Genomic DNA, 23,398 nt, shown 5'->3' with positions numbered 1-23,398 from the left:
CATTGTAGAAGAGTGTCGCCGCTATAGCTGCTGCTGTTGCATCGTCTAGGTTGTCGCCGCTGCAGTCCACGTATCGAACAGAGACCTTCTTGCATCCCCGAGAAGCATGCCGCATCTGGAAGATCTTCGCGTCTTTATTTCTTTGTATCTGAACTTTGCCGCATTTCCCATCACTGCGACATTGCTTGTCGTGAAAGCGCAACGCAGCCTAAGGTACATTGATGCAAAGTGTTGCATCTAAGAATTGAACTGAACTAAGCTTAATCTTCCATTTTAAAGTAATAGTATTGTGTATTTTTGTCGTTAATGGTCTTGTGGTAACTCTATATAAAGTATACTTATTTTTTATATAAAAACTGTGTGGTGTCCATTTGTAGTGATGTCACTGGGTTACTCTATGTGGTCACAAATGCTTAATACACAGCGCCTCTGAGATAAGGCCTGCCTGCTCATGCCAAGCTACCAAGGGTGTGAGCAGGGGTTATTTTAGAAGTGTAATCCTCTTATCCTGACTAGAGGCGAGGGTCCCCATTTGTCACAAGTACCTACCTGTGTCAACTAGAGACCCCCAAATCTAACATTGGTGGTCAGCGGAAGGGATTCTGGATTTGCATTTGTGACTCATGCCCAGTGACTGATGAACACTACTTAGTGAGTGCAGACCATACCGATGCCACATACTTTTTGGTAGATTCCTTTTTGGAGTTTTGTTCCATTTTTGAAAGATGGCTGGATCAGTTTTAGTAGAGATAGCATAATCCACAGCCTCTGCTGATCTTTTTATGGGAAGAAGAGAAATTGGAAAGTTACAAAGTTGCGCACTTGAAGTATTTTTGCAAAAAGTTCAATGTTTCCACCTCTGGGTTCAGAGTGAATGAAGAATTCTACAAGGTGCTGAGGGTCTGGGTAGAAGCAAGGAAAACTCATGAGATTGAGAAGGATGACTCTGCAATTGTGCAACAGGAAGGGCCAGTGGTCTCAGGAGGAAGCAGAGTACCTTCCCTCGCATGTAGCGTTGGTTCTGGCAAAAGTCTGTCTCCAGAGGATTTGCAGGACAGAGAGAGATCAAGAAGGTATGAAATGGAGATGATTAAGTTCAAGGTGAATAGGCAACTGGAATTAGAAAATAGAAGATTAGATATTGAGGAACAGAAAAGTTGAGCATGAAAAAGTTTTGGAGTTTAAAACCAAAAGTTTAGAAGGTACTCCCTCTGGTGGCTGTATACCGTCAATACATACAGAAAGTAGAGTGTATATTCCCAAGGATATGGTGAAAGAGTTTTACAAATATTATAATATTGGTCAGTGGTTCAGAGCCTATGAGGTAGCCATGTCTTCCCACCAGGTCCTTGAGAGAGATTGGGGAGCGGGGTTGTGGGGAAGGTTCCTAAGTGAGGGGTGGGACACATTGTTAGACTTGCCTTCTGAAGTCCACAATTCATACAGCCACATGAAAGGTGCCTTGATGTCTAGATATGGTTTGACACCTGAGCTCTATAGGCAGAGGTTCATGATATGCAAAAAGTTAGAAAACAGTATTTGGGTTGAATATGTCACTTTCTTTTGCAGAGCATTGGATGGTTGGGTGAAGGGCAGCAAGGTTCATGATTTTCAAGGTCTCTTTGATTTGATTGCATGGGAGCACTTGACTGATAATTGTTTTCTAGAGCTGTGCCAGCATCTGATAAATCAATGTTATCAACAATTGGTTCATTTGGGAGCACAGCATTTCTTTTACTTTCTCATAAATTATGTAGAATTTCAAACACAAATCAGAATCCAGAACTCCTCAGGTTGACATTTGCCTGCACTTCCATTTTGGGAGGGGGGGAGGAAGGAAGTGCCCCACAGTCTCCAACTTCCTGTTCCTGTCCAGCAGGCTCCTCCCAGTGCTTTCCTCATGTGCTGGTCACTTTGATTTGGATCTTGACCTGGAAGGATTACTTTTTGTGATGCTGCTGGATATTTGGATTTGAGGCCTTTTTGACTTTCTTTGGATCACTTTTGGATTGGAAAATTCACAAGTAAGTTTGTTTGGGGCATTAGAGTTGCTGCAACTACAATTTTGGAATGTTCGATTTTTGGGCTGTTGTTGGGGCCTTTTGCCCAGGGGTACTCAGTGGTGGATGGACTGAGTCTTTCTGTGGGGTCACTTTAATGTAAACATCATGGAGGGCATATATGGCATTGGATTGTGGTGATTTTTGTGTTTTTTTCGATTTTTTGGGGTGGTGTTGGTGCCTTTTGCCCAGGGGTACTCATTGGTGCATGGACTGAGTCTTTCTGTGGGGTCTCTTTAATGTAAACATCATGGAGGGCATGGATGGCATTGGATTGTGGTGATTTTTGTGTGTTTTTCGATTCTTTTGGGTGTTGATGGGGCTTGTCCATGTGGGTGGGGGCCATTTTGAGGACTGGTACAGGGAGGGCCTGGCCATGTGGTGGGGGTCTAGGGGTCATTTTGAAGCCAGGCAGTGTGCTTTGTGCCATAGGCCTGCATCCAATGTGCCTTGCTTTCATCCATTATGCCCAGGGGTACTCAGTGGTGCATGGGCCTAGTCTTTCTGTGGGGTGTCTTGAATTTGAACATGATTGAGGGCATGGATGGCATTGGATTGTGGTGATTTTTGTGTGTTTTACGATTTTTGGGCTGTTGATGGGGCCTGTCCATGTGGGTGGGGGCCATTTTGAGGACTGGTACAGGCAGGGCCTGGCCATGTGGTTGGGGGTATAGGGGCCATTTTGAAGCCAGGCAGTGTGCTTTGTTGTTCCATAGGCCTGCACCCAGTCTGACATGCTTTCATCCATTATGCCCAGGGGTAATCTGTCAGTGGTGCATTTTATTGATTTTTCCATTTTGGGGGGTGGGTATAATAAAAATGCTTACTTGCCAACTATTAATTGAAGCGCTACATATGCAACATTTATTTAACTGATGTTCCTCTGGCTTTGTTTGCTTTTAGGTGCAGAAAGACGAATCATCAGCCTCATCGTTCCTCATCAGTGCCAGGAACAAGTCCTGCTGCGGTGTGTGCAGCACAACGTCACATGTGGCCAAAGACAACTCTGCAACTTGTGCAACTGCGGCCTGCTGATCTGACATCTGAAGAAGATGGCCCCAAAATAAGTTGCCCGTAGCTCCTCTAGCAAGAAAGTTGGCCACCACCACCACGCCAACTTAAGTCCAAGCCCTTGATTGCTGCAGAGGCAGCCAGTCTAGTTGTTCAATCACCATCAACCAGTGATGTTGGCTCATCGCAAGAAAGTAGCAGCATCCCTCAATCAACACAGGTTGTTGTAACTCATCTGACGAGTGTTCAAACACCACAGCCGCAACAACAACCACATGTGCAAGTACAAGCCTAAGTACATGTGGAAGGAGAGGCAGCGCAAGGAGATGCGCAAGCAGAGGTGCATGGAGCGGCCCAAGTGCCCACAATAGTTGTTCCTCCCGAAGTAGGGGCACGTCAGGAAATCGACATTCAAGCCGAGGTATCATTTGAGTAAGCCACTCCTCCTGATCATTCATTGTCTTCCAGATCCCTAGCAAGGAAAAGATCAAGGATGGTGTCTACATCTTCTTCAAGCCCCCTACCTTCTGATGATATGGATCCAAATTGGAAACCACCACAGCCGTCTGAGAGTGAGGCACACCATGATCTGACAAAGGTAGCTAAGCGTAAAAGGAAGGTCCCCGAAACTCTCGTACTTATGGAGTGTGATGATGACGCTGAAGAAGAAGTGGCGTATACTCCTGCTGATGAAGACTCTCACGACGACGACGTAGTCATCATAAACGTCACTCCAGGCTCAGTTGGGCATGCAGCAAACAGACATTTTTACCCAGGCCCGAAATGCTGCTGAGCGTGTTGTTGGCGACGTGGGAATGGGACCACCACCAATGCAGTTAACTAGTACACCACCAGCAACCGCTTCCATATTTTCTCGCCAGAAGGGACCTCCATTCACCTCCACCTCCACCTCCATTTCCTCAATTAGTGGTGCTGCAAGTGCACAATGTAGTAAAGTTTGGCAACACACATCCTCCACTTCATCTGGCAATAGCATTACCAGTATCGCCTCCTCCACCCCCACAGACATTTGAAGTCCGCAGTTTGGGACTTCTTTAGTGTTTGCCCAACAAGGGAAAACATAGCCATTTGTACCATTTGTAAGCTTGGAGTTAGTCGTGGTAAGCTTGGTACCAACAATTTTACCGGAGGCCAGAGAGGTCATCTTGAGAGACAGCACACTGTCAAATGGCATGCACACCTAAAGGAGATCAAGGAAGCCCGAATTGCAAGTCAACAAACTGTATCCGTTGATGTTTCATCTGATGATGACAAGGAGGAAGAAACGTCAAACATTCCTTCAGTTACACCCAGTACCCCTGTCCGCAGCACACTCCCTGCAAGATATATGAGCCACACTAAGAGTCTGGGAGAGAGTGAGACACCAATGCGAAAAAGTTCATCAACATCACAGAGCGTAACTTTGTCGAAAAAGTCATCATCATCCCGTAAAATCATGGTCCAGCACACCATTAGAAGCATGTTGTTTTCAGATGCGCCATTTGAACGCAACCACCCAATGACGCGTCTGTATAACACTAAGCTGGCTAAAATGCTAGCTCTGGACCTTCTACCTTTTTCTTTTGTGGAAGGGGTTGGTTTTCTTGAATTAGTGGCAACGCTATGCCCTAAATGGAAGGTTCCTAGCCCGTTCTATTTTGCCAGAGTTGCGGTCCCAGCACTACATGAAGATGTGCTGGAGGTGATTATGGCAGCTTTGCAGAAGAGTGCTGTTCACACTATACATCTGACAACAGACATGTGGACCAGTTGCCAAGCCATTGATTACATGTGCATCACTGCACACTGGGTCTCTTTTTCAGGGGTTAAAGCAAAGCTAAACGCAGGTGTTGACCCAAACAACGTTTTTAAAGCTGCTCAGAAACATGCAACACTAGCCATGTTTGGCATGGAGAAAAGTCATACAGGAGAAAACATTTTGCAGGAGTTTAACAGAAAGGTCTTTCAATGGCAGTCCCCAAGAGAACGCAAGATTGGTTATGTTTCCACGGATAATGGCGCCAATGTAGTTAAGGCCATGGATATGGGTAACTATTTGGCGCACTGTATAAACCTGGTTGTTAAAAAATTCTTGAGTGAAGAAAGTCCAGTGTGCGAGTTACTGACCACCTGCCAAAGAATGTGCACACATTTCAACCATTCGTTTAAGGCCCGGAAGCATCTGAGGGGCCTGCGACATGAACGTAAACTGCCAGTGAAAGCACTCATCCAGGAGGTGGCAATACGTTGGAACTCAACCTTCTACATGCTTGAGCATCTGTTTGAGCAGTGTGCGGTAGTCGATCAGTATTTCTTTACACAGGGTGTAGCTATGAAGGACCTGAGGATACATGTGGAGCAATGGAAGCTAGTTCAAAGCCTGACAGACATGCTTCGTCCTTTTGAGGTCTTCACTCGTGCAGTCAGCAGGGAGGACTGTAATTTGGGAAAAGCTATCCCATTGTTGCACATGCTAGAGCACCAACGGAAGGCAGTGTGTTCTACGTTTCAAAATTATGAAGAAAAGAAACAAGCATTTGAGTTGGCGGAGAGGTTATTAGAGCACCTACTTTACGATGAACATTTTCAAATGATCCACACAGAACAGCATTACATTTGTTCTACTATTCTGGATCCACGGTACAAAAAGGAACTGGCAGGCAGAGTATTCTTTCCTTTTGATGACGCAGAAGTTACACAGTACAAACATTGGCTAGCTGTGGCAGCCAGGTGGTTTGAAAGAGAACGGCAGGAAATTGAAGGAAAAGGCAGTACATCAGCATCAGCAGGCCATCCGGAGTCAAAAGAATCCACTTCTGCATCTGTGGCTGTGGCAGAAATGAGTGATTTTCCCTCTCAGCCGTTAAAGACACCATCAACCGTATCATCTGCACCAGACACAGCAGTAACATTGTGTGAAGAAGAGGATTGGCTAACTCAGCTTGGGTTTGCTTCTCAAAAGTTCCCAGCAAAAAGTAAGCAAAGTGGAGGAACCGTGGAGAACCTTGAGCCGATGGTGCAGGACTATCTGAATGACTCAACAGGGGTCTATGTTCATGATGACCCATTGGCATATTGGCATGGGAAAAGAGAATTGTGGCCAGAGATCACCAACCTGGCTATAAATTACTTGTCCTGCCCACTCGCAAACGTGTCTTCTGAAAGTGTTTTCAGTGCTGCAGGTGGCATTGTAACTTGCAAAAGGACCCGCCTCTCGCCTAAAAATGTGAAGAGGTTAACAATGATGAAGATGAATCAGCACCTCATCACAACCAGATTACAAAATACGAGAATACACGCAGGAAGAAGACGAGGACGAGTAGGACACCAACTTAGATGAGGGACGTTCTTCTCTGTTAGGTGACCTACTCCTGCCTGAATTCGCAGAGTATGAGGACGAGCTCTTCTTCCCTGACACCGATCCCTGAAAATGAGTCAATAACTTTTTTTTCGTCCTTATTCACTTTTATTCCTGTGTGTCTGTCTTTCTTTGTTTTTGCAAAATCTATATAAAAAAACGTTAATCACCTAATCACAAAAGCTAGCCCATCAGCAGAACTGTCTTCACTTATTTGCTTATTGATTTGAAGGTGCCGCAGTCTGCATTCCTCAGGTTCACAAGTTCACAAGAACATGCTCCTCTATCCTCCTCCTCCAGACTCCTATTTACCTCAATGCAGATGGCTGGATTACGCCCAATGAAGAAAGACTCTGCACTTGTGGGGGTGTTCTACTTCTTTGCGGGTGGGTTGACGGGTCTGGGGCCATTGCTGGGAAGGTCTAATGCCGGATAAAAGTGGTTTGTAGAAAATCGGAGCAGAAAAATATTTTGCGCTTTTGATCACTTGCCTGTCTTTGGGGTACTGTTTGGCGGGCTTTTAGGTTGTTGTGGGTGGGTTTTGGGGTCCGGGAGCACTGCTGGCACAGTCTAATGTGGATTGCATTTCTTTTTCAGGAAATCCATGGTGGAAAAGGGGAGTTAGGACCTAGCTGCACAGCGCGTTTGGACAGAATTCCAGGTAGTAGGCCCATTTTTGCTTTTTTCCAGTTTGAAGGTGTTCTGCTTTTTTGCGGGTGGCTGCAGGGGTCTGGGGCCATTGCTGGGAATGTCTAATACCGGATCAAAGTGGTTTGGACCAAATCAGAGGTGAATTTTATTTGCGTTTTTGCTGACTTGCTTGTCTTTGAGGTGCTGTTTGGGGGTTCCGGGTGTTTGTGGGTGGGTTTTGGGGTCAGGGAGCACTGCTGGGTATGGATACTTTTGATTGCAAGAGGTTTGAAGCAAATCCATGGTGGCAAAGGGGAGTTAGGGCCTAGCTGCAGAGCGCGCGTGGAGTGATTTTGGAAATTTGCCTGAAAATGTCAAAGTCCCCATTTTTGTAGTTTCGCTTTTTGGCTGTTTGGGGGTCTTCTACTTGTTTCCGCCTGGGTTGACGGGTCTGGGGCCATTGCTGGGAAGGTCTAATACCGGATAAAAGTGGTTTGGACCAAATCGGAGGTGACATTTCTTTTGCGTTTTTGCTGACTTGCTTGTCTTTGGGGTGCTGTTTGGCGGGCTTTTAGGTTGTTGTGGGTGGGTTTTGGGGTCTGGGAGCACTGCTGACACAGTCTAATGTGGATTGCATTTGTTTATCAGGAAATCGATGGTGGAGAAGGGGAGTTAGGGCCTAGCTGCACAGCGATTTTGGACAGAATTGAAAGAAGGCCGAAAATATTCCCAGTATGAGATTTTCCATTTTTGCTTTTTGCCTGTATGAGGTGTTATGCTTTTTTGTGGGTGGGTTGGCAGGTCTTGGGGCATTGATGGGAAGGTCTAATACCGGATAAAAGTGGTTTGGAGAAAATCCATGCTGAAAAGCGTTTTGGCACATTAACTTAGGTCTCGTTAGGGTTAGCACTAGCAGCAGGATTGCATGTGTTTCGGTGTGTTCTAGATTTTTGCAACTGAGTTCTGGGGTCTTAGAGCACTCGTGGGAATGTGTAATTTTGGTTGCAAGTGGTTTGAAGAAAATCCATGGTGGGAAAGGGGGGATTTGGCCTAGTTAAAGAAAGCGTTTGCCACTATTCTTAACTTAGGGCTCGTAAGGGTTAGCAGTATTGTATTGCATGTGTTTGGGCGGCGGGATGTTTGTGGGGGGTTTGCGAGTCTTGGAGCAATGCTGGGTATGGATACTTTTACTTGCTTGCAAGTGGTTTGAATACAATCCACGGTGGGTAAGGGCGGATTTTGGCCTACTTTACTTTCAAAGTACGTTTTGTCACAATTTTCTACTAGGCCTCGTTTTTTGAGATCTGATTGTGGGTCTTCTACATTTTTGCAACTGGGTTTAGTAAGGGTATGGGAGCACTGCGGGAAGGTCTAATTTGTTCTAAAACACAGTTTAGAGTACACCTAGCTTGAGGGGAAAGATGCGCTAAATTAATTCACCCACACTTATTTATCCTTCAAAAGAAGACTCAGACAGAGTACGCACTTTCAAAAATATTGTACTGTCTATTAGGAAACTCAAAGTGTGACTTTTTGCACTACACAGCATACATACCTTATATTTATTTGTCAGTGGTGTTCTAATATCACTTCCTGTTTTTCCATAAATAATTACAGGCCAGGTTTCAGCCTGTGCAATGGGAAAAGGATGAAGTCAGGCTTTCCATTAGCGAGCCGCAATTCAGCATCCGCCAGACAGGCAGTGGACAGGGTGTCTTCTGGTCACCAACATTGATGGACAGAGCGTCAGATGGAATGGAGGAGTCCCGCTAATAAGAGGAATGGTTGGATACATAAAACACTAGTGGGGCCACCTCCTCCGTGCTAAAGATCTCCCGGGCTGTGACTTGCTCCCCCCTCGAAATTCCCGCACGGGAGCCGGGCACGGGATGCGGGACCCTTCCTCTTCTCAGGCTGCTTCCTGGATCCCTTTACCATGGTCTGGGCAGAAAGGAAGGTAAATAATAAAGAAGAAATAGAATAGGGAAAAAGAAAAGAAAAGAGTTTAAAAAAGTAGTTTAAAATTAACCAAAAGTAGAAGAAAACAGAAAAATATAGAGCTAGAAAAATAGAGGGATAGATAATAAGTAAAATAATAAGTAAAATAGATTTTAAAAAAACTTCAAACAAGCAAAGAATGGCAGAGATTGACAGAGGATACAGAAAGCATGCCCAAAACCATAGCAATGAATGAAAAACAAGATGGCCGCACCCTTTCACGACTGCGTTGGTAAGTTTGCGCGAGAGTTCCCTTGCAATCACACGCAAACTTGTACTAGCGAGCCGCACACTTTGCGAGATTACACATAGCGCCCAGAAACGGAAATACGTCACGCAAACAAGATGGCTGCGCCCATGTACGACCGCGAGGGTAACTTCACCTCGTTGCGCTACCAGCGGCTTGATAAAATGCACAAAACCATGTGAACTAACACACCGCAAAAAAACAAATTGCCTATTCGCACAAATTCGCGGCTTCCGAATTCGATCTCGTGCAAATCCACACCCAGCGAATCCCGCGAAATTGCAGAAAAACGATTTTTGCAAAACTAAAAGCACTCATCAGGTGCAAAAGTTCAAGCTCATCATTAGTAACCATTCCCTGTAGTGCTTCCTGAGGGCCCTTTCCAGAGTTCAGTTGCCTACTTGCAACTATTCTATGACCCTGCTCTGACCCTCACAGCAGGCTCAGAGAATAGCTACAAGTAGGCCACAAAGGTCCTGTGAAAAACAATTGCACTGCAACAGAAAGCAATTACAGCTAAGGAAGCAGGTGCCAGCTCAAATTCAGTGACACATTAATCAGCCCCAAATTAATTCATGTTAGTTGAGGCAGGACAGGTGTGCTTTTCCCCCCATAATCTACAGTTATGAACCAGACCGTGGCAGTGATGAACCAGAGGGTGGCATGGATGAACCAGAGGGTGGCATGGGTTATCCAGAGGGTGGCAGTGGTGAAACAGAGGGTGCTGTGATGAAGCAGACGTAGAAACAGCATAGTCGCGACCGCTGCGACCCGACAAGTAAGTTTGCGTTTGCGAACTGGTACAAATCCCTTGCGAACTGGCAGAAACCCTTGCGAACTGAAAACAAAGAAAAAATCTGCAAATTCGCGAGAGTTTGCGGATTTTGCGGATTGCGAATTCGTGAATACGCAAATTTGCGAACCGCGAATTCAAAAAATTCTAGCATGCTTAATTTTTGTGACCCCCCCATGCATAACTAGACTTACTATGACATTTTATTTGGAAACATTTGGGAATATTAGTCAAATAGTGACAAATATATAGGCGGTAAAAAAAAATGCTTTTTCTGTAGAAGCACAGTCCTGACTATGACTACCTACTGGTGACCACCAGTAGGCAATATATATTACAAACCAATTAGAAAATGTACATGAATATTACATTATTTAGAAGTTAATTTATCAATTAAAATACAGTTTTAATATTTCCTTCTATTATTTAGCCCCTTGGACGGGCAGTGATTCTGCGCCTTAGCAGCCGTTTTGAACAGTGGGCGGGTTCATTACGGCCCCCAGCCATCATAAGCACACGCCCACCCTGATGCATGACGCCCGGGGGCCATCTTCAGCATCCAAGGGGTTAAATAACTTCCCACATATACCACTACAAACCTCGAAGCCCACGCTTAAAATATAACTAAAATACATTTGAATCACAATTTCAAATTTCAATAGACTTTATTTGGTTTTAAGAAAAAAACATAAACGTTGTGCAGCACCATTAAAAATATAAAGCCATACAGTTCGTGACAAGAAAAATGGTGGCATCTTTGTTATGCATTAAGAAATGCTGTGCATCCAGTTGATGGGTGGTTACCTATGCCCCATCTCTTCCAGTGATTCATACAAACGTGGCTGGGCAGTCCACGTCCCTGGGCTTGCACACAAACACAAGAAAATAAATTACTAACTGGTGAAACATGATATGAATAAGGTGTGCACTCCGCCACTTGCCTTTGTGAAGAAAAATGTAATAGACACTCCAATAAAATACAGAAAGATATATACAACAGGATCAATAGTGAAATGGGGTGAAATAGCGGGCTGTCAGTAGTTGGATGTGCTAATTCATAGCTAGAGGGTAATGGGCTGCCTACTGAAATTGGGGATTTATTAATTTTCCATTCAGTTTCTGGATCCCAGTGAGTATTTCAAAAAGCCTACTATGAGTGGAATACATTCTGGTTTCAACATTTGTAGATAAAAGAGAGCTGGGCGTACTTGTGTAAAATTCAGCTCTTTTAAAAGGAGGGGTGGTTAAAAAAAACCTGCGAGGTACTTCGTAAAATCTACAGAAAAACATAAAGTGCAGCAAGTCCTGTGGAGACTCACTGTCACAGCAACAGGATTCTAGCACTTGGCCTCGGCAACTCCCTTTTGGAACAACAAGTAAAAAGTGAAAATAATCCAGCCAGAACCTAGTTAGTAAAAACTGCTCATGGGACGACAAAGGCCACAAAAGATGTAGTTCAATGGTTGGCGTAGTTTTTAGCATCACAAATGTATGGCAACTCGGTTTAAGCAGTTCTACCCCATCTCTATAGAGCTTTTTAAAAGAAGAAAAAGACTTCCTTAGAAATTCCACATCTGCAGCTGTAACAAAATCAGGCTTTAAAAAAAGGTCTGGGCGCCCCAGCTCTTCAAAACATCCATTTAAATACTTTAACCATGAAATGCGTAACATGTGTTCAATGCTCAGGACTTCTCTCAAAATCGGTTGATTAAGAACTAGGTCTTTGTTTAGCCACGTTTTTAGCCAAAACAACAAAGGGCGCAAGGCCGGAATATCAGAAACAAATGGTAACCCTGTTTCTTCATGTACCTCCAAATTTGAATATCCTACAGGCACCCCAAGATTTTGTTTAAAAAAATTATTCTTTACCACCTGGAGAGCATCAGTTACAACATAGCCCAATAGCTTGCACCCATAACTGGCAATAGCAACACTTTTGGCCTGGTATAATTTCAGCATGGCCGCAATTGGGCGCTTACCCATTTTTGCGGCAAAGTTGAAGATATCTGCATTTGCCCTCATCACCGCCCGCTTTTTCCTCTGGATAAGGCTCCCCCAATTCAATTGGTCATCTATTAAAACACCCAGATATGAGAATGTCGGGATCAAAGGCACTTTTTCGTCAGCCACTTTAAAGGGATACTGCTTCTTAGGCCGAATTCCGACCTGCATGACGTAGGATTTGGAGTTGTTAACGACTAAGTCATGATCGACTATGAAGTTCTTAAAGGTGTCAAGTAGCATCTGCAGACCCCTTGCTGTCCTTGCGATGAGGACCGCATTGTCCGAATATAGCAGGACGGGCTGTCCTCTTCGCCCAACATAAGGAAAGTCGGCCCCTGTTTCTACCAAAGCCTTTTCCAGGTTATTAATGTATTAATTAAACAGAAATGGGGCAAAGATACATCCCTGCCGTACTCCCCTTTCAATTTTAAGATCCGTGGAGACCCGAAGATCCTGGGCAAATCTAATATTGGCCTTAGTATCCCTATGCAGGTCCCCCAAGAAGTCCACCAGGCCAGCCTCCAACCCCATGGCCCTTATTGATGGCCACAGTTTCCCCGGGTTGATGCAGTCAACACCGGAGGAAAGATCCATTAATGCCATGTAGAACGTACCTTGGCGGGCGACCGTGTACTTCCCCCGGATCAAGCATAGGTTAAGGCATTGGGTTTGGGTAGAATGTCCTGGGCAAAACCCCTATTGTATATCTGCGACAATCTTGTTCTCTTTCGCCCAGGAAGCTAGTCTATTCAATAAAAATCCCACCCACAACTTTTACCACAGAATCAATAGAAGAGATCTGTCTATAGCACAAAGTGCTATTACGATCGCCCTTCTGGAAAATCAGCACAATGGTTGGGGTGCCCCAAGACTCGGGACATCCAGCTCTATCTGCCGCGTTTAACACAACAACCAGAACCGGGGCCCAAAATAGAGGGTTAGATTTAAAAAGATCCAGCGGAATGCCATCCGGGCCAGGGGCCTTGTTGCATGACAGCCCAAGGACGCCTTTCTCCACCTCTTTCTGTGTGAATGATACAGGGGTTTTGTTAAGGACTGTAGGTTGTGATTGTTAAAAATCTGTAGCACTTTTAAAAGTGAGACACCCGTTCATCTTCTGTTATGTTGGTGCCTAGTTCCCCAGGCCCATCCTTCACAAATTGGGGACGATTAATAATGCCCAAAACTTAGAGCTACTACCTAAAGTACCTGGCTCCAACAGTTCTCGCCATGTTGCTTCCTTTAGTTCCCCCTTGAGAGTTGCCAGTGCCTGTTTATATTTAGAGCTATATGCACAAATCAGAGTTTGATCTCTCGGGTCGCTTTTAAGGCTTCCTTTACATCTCTCGCAGCCCTGGAACAGCAAGTCCCAAACCATCTAGGGTCACATGACGCCATCCTATGGGTGGGTGCACTTAACAGATCCCCAACCTTGCTAATGATACCATCAAAGGCCTTGAGAACACCCCCCCGGGAGGGAGCAAGGGGACACAAAGGATGCAATTTCAGATGCACAAGCCATTTTTACCTTGCCGTAAAATAAATAGGGCGAGACCTGGGATCACTTTAGACGGTGTCTTCCATCCGTCGATCTCAGCATACCAGGCGCTGTCACCCAGTCTTGACTAGACAGCAACGACCTCCAAGATTCATACAAATGGGGTTATGACCGCTGAATACACTATTCATGATTCTAAACCCCGAAGGTTGGACTGGAGCCCTGCTGAGATCAGGATATGATCTATAAAAGAGCCTGTCCCCACGTCCTTTAAATGACGGGACGGACTGTTTGCTAAGGGGAGCGGTAAGGGACATAGATGATGTATGTATGTATGTATTGCACACTTGTATAGCGCTGCTATCACCCAGAGGGTATCCTGGCGCTTTGACTCTACCTGACCAGATACACAATCACAAATTACACTACCCTGGGAAAGAGGTAAGTCTTCAGGCCTTTTTCAAAAGATGTAAATTCCCCCGGGCTCCTAAAGAATAGGAGGAGGGAATTCCAAAGTTTGTCAGCAGCATATCCAAAGGAACGACCACCCATCTGTTATCTCTGGACTCTAGGAACTGCTACCAAACATGCCGTAGAGGAGCGTAAAGGCCTGGCTGTGCGGTGCTAGGAGAAAAGATTCTGCAACAGGACTGGTCCCTGATCATGCAGGGCCTTAAAGACCAGGCAAGAAGCCTTGAAGAGAATACGCTGCAAGACAGGTAACCAGTGAAGGTCTTTTAGCACCAAAGAGGAAGAAGCAGCACGTGGCCTAGACAAAGCAAGCTTAGCTGCCATGTTTTGTACTCGTTGTAGCTTACTAATCAAAGTGCCAGGTGCACCCAAAAGCAGTGTGTTGCAGTAAGCCAACCTGCTGAGAATAATACCACGTACTACCTCTGGCCTCACCTGAACTGGAAGCATAGGAAGAATCTCACGCAAGGAGCAAAGCAACATCATGCAAGTGGCGATGGTTTCATTGACAAAAGCATCCAGTTGTAAATTGGGGCTGAACATGACCCCCAGGTTGCGAGCAGACTCCGCCTCCACCACAGTACCAAAAGAAGAAGATGGACAAAAATTCTCCAGCAGAGGGCGTGGGATACGGTCGGATGAGCAATACAGCACCTACGTCTTGGAGCCATTAAACTGAAGGGAGTTGTGTCTCAACCAGTCTGCAGTAGCTGACATGCAGCGATGAAAAGTCTATTTGGACTTTGCATCTTTGCCTTCAAGGGAAAAGATAAGCTGAGTGTCGTCAGCATAATTGATCACCAAGATGCCAAAGGACTTAATCAGGCTGATCAGCCAATGTCGACCCGTGAGCGAAGGTCATCCGGCACAACCACCAGCGCCGACTCCGTGCCATGCATTGGCAGGAAGCCGAACTGGGCCACATCCAAACAGGTGTTAGATTCCAGAAAGCTGTGAAGAGACCGGGTGACGAGTTACTCCATGATTTTGACAGGAAAGGGAAGCAGCGAGATTGGCCGATAGTTCGCCTGACAGATAGGATCAAGTGTAGGCTTCTTTAAAAGAGGGGAAACCACTGCCAGCTTTCAACACTCCGGAACCGTGGCGGTACTGAAAGACTGGTTGCAGATGAAATAAAGAGGGCAAAAAAGTTCCTCCTGAAAAAGTTTCCAGAATTTATGGGGCTGCGGATCCAACGGAGAGCCTGAGGACACACCATTTGCCAGCTTGCAAAAGTCAACAAACGGGGGAATCATAAAGCTGTCCAGCCGTAGTTGACCAATCAATCCTCCTGTCACCTGTGATGGGGGTAGGTGCCAGAGCTGCCAAAGACTGAGAGCAGGGAGAACCTGAGCTGGAAAGTCCACTCAGAATGGTAGCGATCTTATCCTCAAAAGCTGCTGCCAAAGAATCGCATAGGGACTGAGAGGCTGGGATGTTGTTCGTGGCACACGCCGGATGGGAAAGATCATTGACGATTTTAAACAGAGTCTGCGACTTGTTAGATGCCTGCATCAGTATATCCTCAAGATATTTGGCTTTAGCATTCCTAATCTGAGCTTTGTACACAAGCAGTGATTGTTTATAAAGGGTTCTATCTGACTCTAAATAGTACTTTTTCCAGGCCCTTTCTGCCTGTTTACACCGTAGCTTCCATTGGAGGAGGTTGTTAGAATACCACGGCATAGCAGGCCTGTGCCTATTTCTCGATTTCCGTAAAGGAACCACTTTATCCAGAGAGTTAGTAATTTGCTGGGGCAGACTTGAATAACTCTCCTCCACATTTCCCTTCAAGGCGAAACCACCAGGAAGCAGGGTAGGTGGACCAGTGCTGTTCAAAAGTCCGGACCATTTCCTACTAAATTTAGTAGGCCCCGGGCCCCTATCTCTCAAGAGGTCGGATGGGAGATATAGAACGAAGTAGACTAGAGCATGATCCGTCCAACATTGAAAGACTATATCCCTGATCACAGCTTGGTTAGCCTCCACGAACACTAGATCTAAGGCGTGGCCCTTCAGGTGCTTCTGGGACAATATCAACTGCTGCAGCTGTAAATTACTGCAGGCCTGGCATAGTTCCCTATAGGCAGTATCCAATGGCCCATTAGGCCACAGATTGAAGTCCCCCAGAATAGTTAATCTGGCATGTGTGTTAGAAAGATCGTAAATAAGGTCAATCAATCCAGATAAATTAGGTAGTGCATTACCGGGTGGTCTATAGCATAGCAGACCTTTTAGTCCCTTTGAAGAGAAGACCAGCATTAAAAATCCTGGAACCTCCTTTACCTCAAACTGGGATAAGGCCAGAATATCTTTAAAGATGAATCCTATGCCTCCCCCTCTACTCCCCGAGCAAGGGTTATGCCTGATTTTATAGCCCAAAGGGCAGGCCAACCCCAGTTCTACCTCGCTGTCTGCTCGAGTCCATGTCTCAGTAAGAAAAAGCATATCCAACCCATAGGATTTAATTAGAAGTGCGATTTCAGTATGGTGTTTACAAAGAGGCCGAACATTGAGCAGACCGCAAGACAGAACCCCCGCACTATTGATGGCAGTATCTGGTAGATTGCTTACTATGTAGTGTTGATTAAGCTGAAGAAGCTCTGCCCTAGAGTATGTATGACAAGGGTGAACCGGAGAGGCAGCATGGCTAGCGCTAGGTGCGACGTGTGCGTGAACGGGCTTACCTCTGGCGCACCTCCGGCACGCCAGCGGCGCGCTCGCTGCGCGCATGCGCTGCACGCTTGAGGGATATGCATCTTAAATACCGTTAAGCGCGAGAGTCCTGCGCGGCAAGCCTCTGGCTCCTCACCCAAGATGGCACCTGAGAATCGGCACCTCCTGGCTACCCACACCCAAGATGGCGGCCAAAACGCTGCAATGCGGTCCCCACAAGCCCTGGATCGACCTGAGTCCCGCAAAGTGCGGGTGAAAAAACGATTATAGTGCAGGTAAGAGCAAACTTAATTAATTATGGCCCCCACAGATGTCCACAATATTCCAAGTGCTTGCATCCTAAATTCGAGCATCGAGATGGTGCTAGTGCAAGTAGTTTAAAAAAAAAAAAATCAGCAGGTAGTAGTAGCTTACGTGAGCGTGCAGTAGCCAAGTATAAAGTCTGCCTAAGCTGAGGAAGGTCCTGCCTTTATGACCTCCTCCATGCGCGGGAGTCCTGCGAGGCAAACCTCTGGCCCCTCACCCAAGATGGCACCTGAGAATCGGCACCTCCTGGCTACCCACACCCAAGACGGCGGCAAAAACGCCAAGATGCGGTCCCCACAAGCCCTGGATTGACCTGAGTCCCGCAAAGTGCGGGTGAAAAAACGATTATAGTGCAGGTAAGAGCAAACTTAATTAATTATGGCCCCCACGGTATTCCAAGCGCTTGCTTCCTAAATTCGAGCAGCATGATGGTGCTAGTGCAAGTAGTTTTTAAAATACAAAAATCAGCAGGTAGTAGCAGCTTACGCGAGCGTGCAGTAGGCAAGTAGAAAGTCTGATGATATCAGGTCCAATTCGTTAAGCACTTCCCCCTGGGCAGAATGCTCAAAGTGGAAGCCCCGCATCCTAGCACACCCCAGTTCGCTCATGCATGTTGTTTTAGGCTCATCACAGGGGTGCACATTAAATTCCCCTGCCACCATAAGTTTGTAGGACACAGGGACACAAGACTGCCTTAAGAGGCAGCATAACTGAGCAATCTTATATTACCCCTGTGTGCTTACCGCATTATAAAAATGTATAATGCCCATGCTGTCAATACTTCTCCTTAAAATAATAGCTTGAGAGTCTCTATAGGCAGTGGGCAAATGCTGGATCCTACAATTCACAGCTAGTGCTATAAAAATGACCAGACCACCCCTAGCTCTGCCATAAATTGACGGGGAAGCAGGAACAAAAAAAGCTTTATATCCCTCCAGAAATAGGTCACAGTTCACCAGCCATGCCTCCTGCAAGCAAATAACGGAGAATTGCCTGTTGAACTGTACCCACGAGAGGTCCTGGAAATACCCAGCCAAGCCTGCTATGTTCCATGACAAAACGATATAGGCTACTGGGAATGGCACCATCTGCTGGGGTTTAAATGTCTCTGTCAGCTCCATCCTTCAGGTCACGGTGCTACAAGTAGTTGGGCAAGGGGACCCCAAATGGTTGCTTGAATCTAGGGTGGGTTAAGTGCTCTTACGGAGTCAATTGCACTCATCCAACCTTGAGAGAGCAGAAAATCTGTTTGATAACTCAAGCTGGGAGGCAGCGAGGTGCCCACCCTGGCGAGACATCCCCCAAAGGCTTGGAATTGGCTACCCCAAGTAGGTTTAAAGGGTCTCTGATTCCACTTATCACAAGGCACACCAAGATTGTTGCCCCTTGTATGGTCAGCCTTGTAAAACAAAAACAAAGGCAGAATCTGGATACCAGAGTCCCTGAGAGTCTGTTCATAAAAAACACCCCTTAAGATTTTTCCCGCAAGGAGAGGGCTGTTGAAATTCAGAATGATGCAGTCACCCCCACCAAGTTTCCTTGAACTACCAATTCAACCCACATGGAGTACCATGATAATATTGAGTTCCACCATTGGCCCCTCAGGGGTGTTACGCGATAAGCAATGTGTAACCTTGTTCTTAAGTTGGGTGAAATCCTCCTGGATGCCTTGTGCAAGTGAAGGGACATTCCCCAAAATTACTACCAGTGGTGTAGATTGGATTGGAAGATCAGTGACCACTGGGTTCGAGGGGACATTGGTTGAATATCCCCGTCCCTCAGCCAAGATGTGTCCTGGTTTATTAATAGGCAGGCCACGGTCATTTGTAGAAGAAACCCCATTAGAAAGGTGCCTTGTACTTGAGCTTGAGCAAACGGCCAACCCCCCTGGATCTCTAAGAGCCCCATTTTCACCACAGGCGTGGGGACTGTCAGAATAGTGAAAAACGGCGCCGGTCCCAGAAACTGGCAAGGTGTCTGTGATTATATTAACCTTGGATGGGTCCGGGACCACCGGTTGAGAGGAATTAGTGGATTCTAAAGGCTTGTATTGAGCAGCTAACATTTGCTCAATACGATCTAACTTAGCCATGATAGGGCTCAACTTGTCATCCTACAGGCCACAAATGGAAGATTAAAGGGCCTCCAGCGTGGCCATATTGAATGAATTTGGGGCAAGAAACGCAGGAGCCTTGTTTTTAATGACAGGTTTAGTGGGAACATTAGGTTTGGTCTTTTTAGCTTGGCTCCCCATTGGTTTACATTTTCTTTTCACGCTCAAATTGGGTCTAGGAGACACCCTTGGAGGTGGCGGGATGTCATCAACACTGAGCGCTTTCTCTGTTATGAAGTTAAAGCTGCCTCCCGTCCCTTTGTTTCCCAGTGTAAGACAGGGGGTGCCACACTTCCTATTCCCCACAATCACATTGAAAACATTATTATCTATAACACATTGAGTTATAGCCCATCTACCATATTTGTCTGAGATCGAGTGTGGGAAGTTCGCCAAACCCCTGCGGGCAAACATAGCAACCCCCCTAGTCTTAGTCTCCTGTTTGGAGCGTATCACCAACTGAAACCCATCTAATTTCAAAATGTGGCTTTTACTAGCTTGAATATGAGTCTCCTGGAGACAGATTATATCGGCCCTGAGAATTCTAATGTCTTCTTTAATCCTGCCCCGCTTGGCTGGGTCATTCAAACCACATTTGTGAATCGTGGTTATCCGGAATCCCCCCCATTGATTATATATTTTGTACCAACAATAAACACAACGAAGGCCTATAAAAAGCACATACATTCTGATAGCTACTTTCCATGTGCCCTTTACCTTACCCCCCTTAATAAGGATCTGCCCACCCCCACGCCGAGCCCTTCCCCATCACATTGGCAAAAAAGGTCACCAGACCCTTGTGATGCCTCCCACGCGGTGCGCCCCTGTTGCTACCTGACCCAAGAAAAAAGAAAAATATGAAGAAAACATGGAAAAAGCCTTGGCTGAGCCTATTTCAAAAAGACAATACAACCCCAGATCCCCTCTCCATTTACACTTGAAGTCTCCATCCAATAAAATACATCAAGAATTCAGGAGAAGTACAAAAGATCATAGTAAAGAAAATGAATCGACAAGACAAAGGTAAATAAACAAATTGCCTTGTAATGAAACTCTGACCCATCGATCTCTAATAATGACATGCTTGTCGAAATGTATTATTGTGTTATACTGGATTGAACACCCTAAAACCCCCCAAAAAATTAATACAATTGAACGCAAAACAGCGTTATTTCATCTGTCTACACATATTCCAAGGAACAATGTTTGCCATCAATTAACTCCATGTGAACGTTATGCCACTAACCACACATTTCTCCCCGGAGATACTTCCCCATACTCCATTCTGTTCATTCAGCAGACAGATAAATAGCGCCTCCATTTAAAATGTAAATACCATGCCAAAACCCTCTTGTGTGCCATGTAAAACTCCAACATAGGCAACCGCTTTACAAGCTATTTTACATTTCCATGATTTATTTACAGAGCTATTAAACAGGCTTTCTGCCGTCCGATACCTGATGGGATTGTAACTTCTCCTACCTGAAGGTGCTGGCTTACAATTTTCGACTGTTTCACTTTTGACCCGGGCCAAAAGCAGAAGATACACAATAATTTCCATCCTATGGGATGAAGGGAATTGTTAGAGAAACATTGGAAGTATTTACAATGCATAGAAACTGATTAACCACAAGGAATGACATTAAGAAACTTGTAATTGAACATTGTACTGTGTCGTCGTTTTCAGATCCAGGGGCGGCTGGTCCATAGGGGCGTTGGGGCAGCGCCCCCAAAAGAATTGGGCAACAGAAGAACAGAAATGTAAGCAGACAAATGGACATTTTACAATTCGTCTGTTTACATTTCCGGGCCGCCTGTGCACTTCACTTGTGAAAGTGCTCAGTTCACGCACAGCGCACGCAGGCAGAGACGAGCAGGAGTTCCGAAGATGGTCCCTCACTCACATTCACAACCCATAGGTATGCTGCGCATGCCCAGTTTAGTGCAGCAGTTTGAAGATAGGCTCCTGCTCTGGCGGTGATGCATTTTACACAAAGTCGCCCCATGCCCTATTAAATGGCAGGACAGAGTAAACAAGGTTCAGTCGCCTGGCACCCCGTCGCATCCAGTCTCCTAATTGGCCATTGAGCCTCTGAGCAGCCAGAAAAAGAAGGTTACAAAAAATAATTCAGCCGAGCTCATCTGTGGGAATGATAAACAGCACGTGCAGGAAAGCATGGCTTATCACCGAAAATTTACATATCATCCTTCCTGAGAGGTGACTACGAAATAGGGTCATCATTTCCAAGCACATATCTCATCCATGAAAATAAACTAACAGACTCTTCAGAGTGACACTGAGTTCTGGTAGAGCCTCAGAAAAGGGAAGAGGTCTACCACAGAGGCAAAGTGATGTCTCTACTAACATGTTATGCAAAATAGATCATGAAATGTGTGCTGCTGAGAGCGTGGCAGGAGGTACTGCCACCAGCCTCATGGTGGGCTTTACACAGAGTGACCAATGTTGCCTGCATGAGCTACAGGTAGCAAAGGGTGTCCATACATCTGTGACTCACCCCCTTTTCTAAGCTCCTCATTCCTACATCTTCACATTTACTAAAAAGGGAAAGGAAAGGAAGGAGAAATGCAAAGAACCACAGCCAAAGGAAGGCAGTGATGTAAGAGGGGTCAGGTCCACCCGGAACATCGCAGAACCAGAAGGTTTCAAAAGAAGGACAAAAGACCTGGCAATTGATGGAATAAAAGTAGTGCAAGAGACCTGGACGAGGATCTGGGCAGGTCCTTGAGTCCATTCTCAGGGAAGGCCTGGAGGTAAAGCGTGGTTTTCAGTTCCTCCTGAAATGTCCCATCCAAACCAAGTTAATTCCACACATCACAACATAGAACAGCCTGGCAGATGGAGCCAGGATCCTGGTTGGCAGCTGTCACTGGCATGTTTGGAGTACACTGGACTAGACAAGACCATGGCAGGGCATGGACCCAACTGACACAGAAGGTATGCATGACCCATCCTCCTTGACAACTGGTCACAACAGTGATCATGTGAAGATGTAAGATGCTCTCTTCAAGAAAACAAGACGAAGTTCAGAAACGTATACCATGATCAAAGTTTCGAGAAGACCCACCTGCTGTTCATATCCAGAAGTTTCTGAGAGATAGAACGCCAGAGCCTGCTTTTCGTTGCACTATTCTCTTCTCACTGCACAAAATGACTCACCGCTGCAAACACACCGGCACACAAACATTTGACTAACGTACTGGGTGTGCTTATGGGTTAGATGCTCTGCCAATAATTTCACCTGTCTACTGCTTTGAATGTCCCTCCGTAACCAGATGTAAAGACTGTTTTTTGGGGAAAAACACACATCTCTAGTCGAGGAAGTTCTAGGAAGGCCAGATTACCTGACCACCTCTCTGAGTAAGGTTTCCTGTCTTGCATACAGTACGAAAAAATAAATCAAAGCCTAGTTAAATACTCGCTTTTATAACAAAAAGAAGTATTTTATTTATATCTCTACACATTCAAAGGATTACCAATACTCATATACAATAACACACTCCTCTTGAGGTCGGGAATTTAGTATTTGTCAGTCAAATCCCATTCACTGGTGGCTCCAACCAGAGAATGCATAATAGTAGACCATACTCAAGAGTTCCCAGTGGCCTAGCAATTGGTTGGCAGCAGGCACCCCCCTCTGTCCTGTGGCCGATGTGGGATGGTGGCAGGTCATCGCCATGGGCAGCCTAATGCCTAGCCAAGTCGCTGAGAGTTCTCCTTTGACTCTTTAGTTATTAGTCAAAAGTGTCTATAAAGCTGCAGCACAGGTAGCAGTCAGTCCCCTGGGGTCCGACAGTTCCAATTGCAATCTTACCAGCTCCAGCAATATGAAAGTGGTCAGTGATGTAGCGAGTGCCCCTTCCTTGGACTCTCTTGAGTCCAGTTGCTGTTAGTTGAAGGTGTGCAAAGCATAGTTCACACAGTTCCTCTGCAAATCGTTGCTCATTTGTCCAGCAATCGGAGCCGCTCCAGCTCAGCCAACATGGGATAAGTCACTCTTCCTTTAACAGCTCCTGACTGGGGCTCCAGCAAGGGTGGGATGTCTTTGATGATCCATGGGGAAGCAGTCAGGCATGGTTGGTGACTTAACCAACTGGTCATGGTAGGGATCTCCTTGCCAAGGCCACTACTCTAGCACTCAGCACCAAGAGTCCCATCAGTCCCTTTTGGCATATGGGGTTGCTGAGTTGGAAGGAAGACCATTCCTGCGTGAT

General features: G+C 45.8%; 1 protein-coding gene across 1 annotated transcript in view; it reads right to left on the bottom strand.

The window, feature by feature from the left end:
- Positions 1–22,262, bottom strand: part of LOC147724923 (fucolectin-1-like) — a 362,809-nt gene extending 340,547 nt beyond the window's left edge. The window contains exons 1-2 of the mRNA XM_086967088.1: positions 22,252–22,262; positions 20,648–20,727 (exon numbers count right to left, since the gene is read on the bottom strand). Coding sequence (XP_086823214.1) covers positions 20,648–20,727; positions 22,252–22,262 — 91 coding nt within the window. The remainder of the gene's footprint in view (positions 1–20,647; positions 20,728–22,251) is intronic.
- Between the last annotated feature and the right edge of the window lie 1,136 nt (positions 22,263–23,398).

Source organism: Lissotriton vulgaris, chromosome 4_1, assembly GCF_964263255.1.
Source record: "Lissotriton vulgaris chromosome 4_1, aLisVul1.2, whole genome shotgun sequence".
Classification (NCBI taxonomy): domain Eukaryota; kingdom Metazoa; phylum Chordata; class Amphibia; order Caudata; family Salamandridae; genus Lissotriton; species Lissotriton vulgaris.
The sequence above is the reverse complement of the archived record's forward strand: the minus strand, read 5'-3'. Positions and strand labels throughout refer to the sequence as shown.